An 8,632-nucleotide genomic window follows, 5' to 3' on the forward strand; every position below is an offset into this window, starting at 1 on the left:
TTGATTTCTTTAGAGGAGTTTTGGGGAAGCTTCCCAAAGAAGCAATGCTGAGATGACATTAATAAACAGGGGATCTTGGAGTAGTTTCCATCTCTCAATTCCACTTCTGGGTAAGGAAATGAGTTCCCACATGTGTTTTGATCCTCTGAGGAAATTCCAGCTGCAGGTAGCAATAGTAACTGTACGCAGCTCTCACCCACATCCCTTCCTGTCTCCTCTGCAGGGGCTGCTGGTGTCCTGCAGGCTGGTTTGGTTCCCCCACTGGTCCTGAAGTTGGAGACAGAGTTGGATGAGATCCAGGAGCTGATCCTGGGTACACTCTCCAACTGCCTCCGTGTGGAGGTTTCTGAAGCCCTGGCAGCTGGTGCTGTTCCTGTGCTGAAGGAAAAGCTCTCACACCCCTCCACAGCCATCAGGAGCAAAGCAGCCTGGGTCCTCTTAGAAATCAGGTAAAGAAACATCTCTAATGCTTAAGTCCAAGAAAGAACTAATTCTTTCAGGAATAAATTCAGGAGTAAATTCAGAACTAATTCCAGGAGTAAATAAATGCCATTCATTTACAGCTGTGTTCCACTGCACACTGAAGCTGCCACGTTTCACATGTAAAGCACCATCAGCCTGAATGCACACATGGGTAAAACAAAATGGGACACATGGGGCTTAAAAAATTCCTAACTGCTATAAATCACTGAAGAAAGCAGATGCTCATCAGTCATTCCTTCTCCTTCTGTTTGTTTTCAGTATTGGCAGTGGAATCAGGATTTTTTTCCTGGTACCACACTGCTAGGAAAAAAATCTTACATGAAAAATCTTGTAGAAACAGAATTCTGACCACTATGGAGGTAGGGAGAATCTCCCTTATGCTTTTGGAAAAGTGCTCTCTCAGAAAATTAGAGATCCTTAGAAACTTTCACTGAGATGGAAGACAGAAATAGTTTTCTGCCACAGGCTGCCACATACATCAGGGATGGATCAGAAAAAGCAATCTTTATATTAAATTTGTGTATCAGAGAATGGATTAAAGGAATAACTTAAGTCCACTGTACTGCAATCAGAAAATATAAGTGTTCAACAAATGTCTAATTTTAAAATTAGGTCAGCAGTTGATGTAGTTTACATATCAACTGGCTCTACAGATTTCCTCATGTCCTGTAATAAAGAGAGGTATGAGAGGAAAAGAGTATCATTAACCTGAGTCACAGAAAGAAAACAAAATACAACTGAAATATGGACATGAGCTATGTTCTAGGTCCCTGCAATGGCTGGGCCACATTAAATATTCTTCTCATTAGAGAGGCTGGAAAGAAAGAAAAGTGATCTGGGAGAAGAATTCATTTTAGCCCTCTGATTTAGCAGGTTTTTAAATCTCTAGAGGCTTCACCAGCCAGGTTTGTGATTCTGTTACAATTAGGAACAGCAACACCCTTAATCCTACATCGTGTTACATGCAGCTGCCCATCAGTGTCCAGTGTGCCATAGAAAGCTTTTTTAAAAACCCAGATATCACCTAAAAATACCCTAGAATATAGTGAAGCACCTGAAATCACCTAGAATATAGTGAAGCACCTGAAATAACCTAGAATATAGTGAAGCACCTGAAATCACCTAGAATATAGTGGAGCACCTAAAAATAACCTAGAATATAGTGAAGCACCTGAAATAACCTAGAATATAGTGGAGCACCTGAAATAACCAAGAATATAGTGAAGCACCTGAAATACCCTAGAATATAGTGGAGCACCTGAAATACCCTAGAATATAGTGGAGCACCTGAAATACCCTAGAATATAGTGGAGCACCTGAAATAACCTAGAATATAGTGGAGCACCTGAAATACCCTAGAATATAGTGAAGCCCGTGCAGGCCGGTGGGTGTGGTGTCCTCAGGCCGGTGTCAGCAGGTGGGTTCAGCAGGCACAGGCACAGCCACCCCTCGGTGCCGGGGCAGGACAGTCCCTCCAGGGGGCACAGCGGCTGTGACAGCCCTGGTGGCACCGGGGTGCGGCTCCAGGCGTGGCCAGAGGCCAGGGGGCTGCAGGGGCAGCGGGCACAGCTCAGGGCTCACTCACTTGAACCATCCTCTCTGCACAGCTCTCATGCCGAGGGGAAAATCGCCGTGGTTGAGGAAGAGGTGATTCCTGTGCTGCTGAGCCTGCTGGAGGACACGCAGCCCGAAGTTCAAGTCAACTCAACGGGAGCGCTGATGTTTGCTCTTGTTACACCTCAGGGTGAGACACAGGCTATTCTGTTGGGGAAATCCAATTCTAGGGCAACTAGGTAACAAAACATTTGTCCCCCATACTCCCCAAGTCCTCAGTTTCTGACAATGTTAATGCTCCTCAAGAAACTCTAAGATTGGGACATTTCTTTATCATTGTCTTTAGCAACTGTTGCTGCTTCGTCACAGTGCTGGGGGGGACAGGATATTTCACATTTCATTCCCCTAAGTAGGTCAAGAAGTTACTTATCTACCTCACCTGCATCATTTCCCTCCAGAGGGGGAACATTTTCCACTCAAGTCCAGACCACACAGAGATGCAGAAACCCGGAGCTGCGCTGAATCACCAGTGCTCGGCAGAGGAGCGCTGCTCTCTGGAAACCTTCGGGGATTAGAGGCAGATCCTCTCTCACAGCTGGGAGAGCAATGAATATTAATAAGGTCTGTAGCTCTCCCAAGTAACTTACATGACACAGAAAATACTAACTGCTAAATTTCCAGTGTGATGAATGAGTAATTAGACATAAAAGACTCAATAACAGCAGTTGTGTTCCAGTCCTCCTCTGCAAACCTTCCTCGGGCTTCCAAAGACAACTCATGAGTGGATCTCGGTCTTTGAAGTGTTTTTAGAAATGAAAGACTGGAGGATGTTCTTAAGGGCATCTAACAAATTCCACTCCTCACCCCCCCCCAAAACACATTCTATCATTTAGTGCCTCGTGTATTTTTGGATAATTTGTTGCAAATGAAATACTAATGTACAAGGCAGATAAAGTTAACCATGGAAGATCTTTTTCCTTAAAAATGAACGGCTGGGAGCCAGCCTTGGTCTCTGAAAGAAGAGCACGTTCTGCCTCTGTGCCCTGCGCCTCCAGGGCTGTTCCGAGCTGCAGCCAGGCAGGGAATGGAGCGTGTCAGTCCAAGAGGATGACGAGTAGATGTCATTACACATTTCAAAGCCGCTTTATTTCCCTACAGGGAGATCCACAGCCATGGGTGCTGAAGCCATTCCACCTTTACTGGCGCTGGTTGCTGAGGAAACCAGCAAAGCGCGTTTGAATGCGATCAAAGCCCTCACCCTGCTGGCTGAGCTGCCCGAGGGCCGCCAGACGCTGCTGGAGCACAGGGACACCTTTCAGCGGTGTCTGGAGGATCCCAGCGAGGCCGTGCAAAGAGCTGCCGAAATCGCCATCACCGCGATCGACTGGAAACCCTTCTGCAGCCGCGATCTTTTCTAGAGATCTATTGCCCTCTGTTGTTGTCTGGCTGTAAAAGGTACACGATTACATGAGACCTTCAGCACCCCAGAGCTCTCTTCTTTACTTACTCTGGGTCAGTTTGTCCTGAAAAGTTATTTGGCAACAGTTTCACATCTATATTGCAGGTCACAAGCAGAAAAACGGAGAAGAAAAGTTAGGAAGTGTGGAATTCTCCACTAGGAGTTATTGCCCAAATTACCAAGATTTTCCTATGATACAAGACACCAACCCCTTTTATTTTCTTCATAATGTTCTCTCCTTTTCTTTTTTAAACCTCAGCCTATCAAACACTAATCAATAATTAATTATATTAGAAAGGTTCACAATTAACCCCTCCAGCAGTTTGTCCCTACTGACAAATTGATCTAACAACAGGAACTCACATGAATTTTACTGCAAACATTTGTTGAACATGGGATTAAGAGCAAAGTCAGAAAGCCTTTACCAGGTTAAAGCCTTGGTGAAGCTGTGCTGGGGCCTCTCCAACAGGAGAGGGCTGTGGTCCCTAATTGGAATTGCTTATAACAGGGAACAAAAGCACCTCAGGGTTTGAGCTGTGGGCAATGGAAGTGGTGGGAAGTTTCAGTAGCATTTTCTTCACTGGGAGTTCAAGGCTGGTCTCTACTGACATATTGCAAATCTCTGTTTGCAGTTACAAGAATGTAATTTAAGAGGCTTCAACAGGAGACCTGGGCAAAGAAATAACACAAATGAGCAGGACAGCCCTGGCCATTCTCAGCCACCAGGGAAGATGTGACAGGGTGGCTGACACAGCTTCACAGCAAGTCCCATTTGTTTTCACTTGGGTTTTGTTCTCACATGGGAGTTTTATATCCAGAATTGTAGCTACAAAGCAGCTGCATCAGGACTATAAAAGGGGTTATTTGTCAGGGCTGCTTTTCCATTCAAACCCACGGTCACACTGCAAACTGCATTACCCTTACACACAGGATAAACTCTTCCTGTAGGAGTGATTACAGTTAAAATGCTTCTCTTCCATAATGTAACCAAAGGGTGAATTTCCTCTCTTATAAAGATGTGATTTAAAGTATTGAGTCAGTTGGATTCATTCCCTCCAGGCAGGATCTTGGAGGAACTCTGCCTTTTAAACACATAAGGCACTCGTACGTAATACATATTGGTGCCAGAGTGCATCCAACTCAATAAGAGAAGCCAGGCAGCTTTAATAACATGCTAAAGGACTGGAGCAGCACAGTACAGGCTCAGCTGCTCTTACAGAACTGCAGGAAAATCTGGTAACAATCATCATTTTAACCCAGGTCCAACCTTGTCACAGCCTTCCCTGATAATACAGGTATCACCCTTCAGTGAGGTCCCAGAACAATTAGCTTGGTCAGATGCAGAAATAAGACCATCCACACTGAGCTGCTCTGACTAGAAGAAATTGATTTGGACCCTAAGTAGTGTGTTCCAAGTATCTGCCTGATCAATGCTTTAAAGACAATATCAACTGTTCCCAAAAAAGCCTCTCCATGGATCAGTGTTCTCATCTTACAGTACAGAAATGGAACAAAGCCTCAGGTGAACTCTGAGCTGTGGACACTACTGGGGCCCTCCCACACGTCAACTTTTGTCTCAGCAATTCTTTGGCCCTGCTACACCTGACAACATGAAACCATCACACTCCAAACACAACAGGAACTCCCTTGGGCTGTACTGACCATGTGCTGCCTCTGCAAATGCCAGGATTTGAAGTCTGTGCATGGACAGCCACTGTTAATTGGGGTTTTCTACTTACAAAGCTGCATTATTGACAAAAAGGTGGTTGCAGATATAATAATCAAAAGTCACAGGCTGTGCTGAGGGCTAATTCCCTGCTTTGGGATGAGAGACAAGAGTCCCTATTTCATGAAGCTGGGAATTAATTAGCACTGTAGGTGTCAGTAAAACAATTGGCTGGATCAAAGAACAGCTGATGGACACTTTCCTTGGACTGACTTAGCTTTCAGTCAGGAATGCTCCATAATAAATCTACCACAGACTTGGTCACAAAAATACTGAAGATCTTTTGGAATTGCTTCATACACATAACAAATAATTAAATGAACACCTCAGGACTGGCACCCTAATTAAACTCACCCTTTCAAAGGAAATGCTGTGTGTACAGCAAGTCTCTGGTTTTAGCACCAAGGCAAATTTTTAACATCAATGAAATCAATTTGGTTTTAGCTTGAAGCCAACAATTATTAAGGCCCAGATATAATTAATATGGTCCCAGGTCAATACTGGAATTAATGCACTTACACTCTACACACACTGGGCTTTCAAACCAGTTGCCCAGCAGTCCTCAGAGCACCAGAAGACAAGACAGCTGAATCCATGGGAAACAAGACTTCCCTGTGCACTCTGGTGTCCCCCCCAGGCAGAGGCCACATTGAATTATTTCTAACAGTTTCTAGAAGGTTAAGAATGTTATGGCTCTTTGTTCTTGCAGCTACAGACTCATTTCCACTGTCCCTATACTCTTTCAGAAGGCCAAGGGGTGGAAACCATTCTGTCCTGCTCTGGAAAATGGCAGCTTTTCATTCCATCTCTTCATGTTTCAAAGCAGGGACTAAATTTGTTTCCCACCACTACCTTTTCTATCAAAAAAAATCATAAAAATCATATAGTGAGACATTTGTCAAAGGACAAAATAGTCTGGGAAAATCACATTTGGCTAATGACATTAAACCAGAAGGGCACAGACAGCTACACACAAAGCTAATATGCTCAAATCACAGGACTTCTTTTTAGCAAGACAAAGTTTGCAATTTAAATGAATAAAACCATTTTAATAATTTGTTTTAGCATACCTTGCATATAAGCTACATCTTTAAAGTTATAGGCTGTATAACTTAAATACTGTAAACAAAAATGCTGCACAGAGTGACAAGAAACTCACACTTCAGCTTGCAGCTCTTCCAGGTACCTTCAGAAAAGGAGGGGAGGTGCTGGTCCAGGCAGGCACAGCTGCTCTGGCCTCAGCTGTGCCAGGTGAGGGGAGGGTGGGCTCAGGAGCTCCAGGGGAATTATTCTTTCTCACAGCTGCCCATGGTAGAGGGCAAGAAGGAATATTCTTCAGGAGGCACAACAAAGGCAACTTCTTTCATAAATAATAAGGATGATAACTTGAGGCACTGCTTATCCTGTCTTGCATCAGAACAGCCAGTAGAAATTGGAGTGAGTGAAGTTTTGTCTGTCCTTTAGGCTCTCCAGCACAGGCCTACAATACACACTCCATGGGAAAATGCCACGAATCACCAAACAAAGCCAAGGTTTTTGCATTTCCCATCTCTTTCAGCAGGGTATTGCCTGCTGTTATTGAATCTGGGACTACAGGTTCTCAGTTCAGGAGGGAAGGTCTCTGATTGCTGCTCCCTTCCCTCTCTGGGGGTCTCTGCAGGGCACAAACACCTGCAGCTGGCACATCAGACCACAAAGCAAATTCAGGCACGCAGCAGCTTTCCTGAGAGCAGCTTTGCTGTGAGCCCACAGCCTGTGCCCAGCCCTTTTCTGTGCCGTCTGCCCCCAGAAATGGCAGCTCTAAACTCCTCTGGCTCCACACTTCAAACCACTGAGCTCAAGTGCCCTGCAAATACAGTGTCTGACAGTACCTGGACTGATTGTTTAGCTTTGCTCCTCATTTTTGTGTTGGCTTTTACTCTCCAGGAACACCCTGGCTTTGCCAGTTAAGGAAGGGCAGGGAGCTGAGTGCCCTGGCAATCCCAGCTGCTCTGAGCTCCCATCACCACAACCACTGCACCTGAGGAGCTCAGCCCTGTGCCATGGCCCAGCCCAGCAAGGCCAAACAGGCTGCTTGAAACCACAGCATGGCTACTGCAGACTGACTCCAAGCAAAAGTCCCAGACCTCCCCTCTCCTGGCATTTCAGTACATGAGATTTTCAGTAATGAAATAGGAATAAACCCAAATTCTGAGTTCTAAGAACAGGGTGTTCTCATCATCATCAATACTAAACATTTGTGAGGTACTTGGATACATTTTTGTGAGTGATGCAGACAATTAAATGAACAGTGATTACACTTTTTCAGGATTTTTCTTAAGAACTATGTAGTATTTCTTAAATGGAAGATTTTGTTTAGCGTGTTCTTTACAGAGCAGTGTCACAATTTGCTGATAGTGCTACTAAGTGCAGATTTTATTTTATTTTACTTTATTTTATTAAAATAATTCTGTATCTCTAACTAAAATCCACTAAAATAAGCTTTAACCATGTATCTTACCTGCCAGGGTAAGCTGGGATGTCTCCAGATCCCCTGGAACAGAGCTGTGTTATGCTGTACGTGCCATGCAGGTACTTTGTGCTGTGAGCCAGAGATTTATTTGGAGTCTCACCACTAACCAGACATTTTTCAAATGTATAATCAAACAAAACAAATGTATAAAGGCTGTGCTCACAGATCCCACCTCTAAAGCAGGACAATGCCCAGAACAGTGTAAACGACTGCTTTTAGCTGACTGTCCCCAATGACAGCTCATGGACAGAGCTCCCCTGAAAACTAAAGTAATTTTCTTCCTTAAAATCATGAATGCAATAGCTACCAACCTGAGCTGGCATTTAAAGTTAGCTAAAGATTACAATTTTATCAACTGTTCACAATATAAGGCATTTTTTCTTTGAAATTCTACAAAATTACAGGAGTCAACAGCAGCTGTCAAACTTTTGGTAAACATTTGAGCTCTTCCCTCCACAACATCCACCTTCAGACCAGAATGAATCAGGTTGCTGAGGACATACAGTGAATACCCCTGGGAAAGTGTGTGTTAGATTTTCAAAACTCTGGGGTTCTGAGGAGCAAAGTCATGCAATGGTGCCTGATTAACCAGGAGGTCATCCAAAGGCTGCTCAGACTGCCAGGAAATCACTTGGGTTCTTTGTCTTTATCCAAATAGCTTTATAATTTCACTGTATTTTTGTAGCAAAGAATGACAAAGAGGGATCTGGGCAATCCTCAGTGACATCTCCCTTGTTTGTTTTTCATCCATTACTATTACCCAGAGCCAAAACCTAGACACCAAATGAAGTTTCTCTGTCTTCCATCATATTTTATAAAAATCCCATCACTTTGTGGACACCAAATACTTCAAAACATACAATTACTTTAATACATACAAATCTTCATTGTTCATTAA

The 8,632-nt window shown here is 43.9% G+C and overlaps 1 protein-coding gene across 1 annotated transcript in view; it reads left to right on the top strand.

The window, feature by feature from the left end:
* Positions 1–3,893, top strand: part of RSPH14 (radial spoke head 14 homolog) — a 74,550-nt gene extending 70,657 nt beyond the window's left edge. The window contains exons 5-7 of the mRNA XM_066562527.1: positions 224–449; positions 2,091–2,227; positions 3,196–3,893. Of these exons, the coding sequence (XP_066418624.1) occupies positions 224–449; positions 2,091–2,227; positions 3,196–3,455 (623 nt within the window). The 3' untranslated portion in view covers positions 3,456–3,893. The remainder of the gene's footprint in view (positions 1–223; positions 450–2,090; positions 2,228–3,195) is intronic.
* Positions 3,894–8,632: the final 4,739 nt, after the last annotated feature.

This window comes from Molothrus aeneus, chromosome 18 (genome assembly GCF_037042795.1).
Source record: "Molothrus aeneus isolate 106 chromosome 18, BPBGC_Maene_1.0, whole genome shotgun sequence".
Taxonomy (NCBI): domain Eukaryota; kingdom Metazoa; phylum Chordata; class Aves; order Passeriformes; family Icteridae; genus Molothrus; species Molothrus aeneus.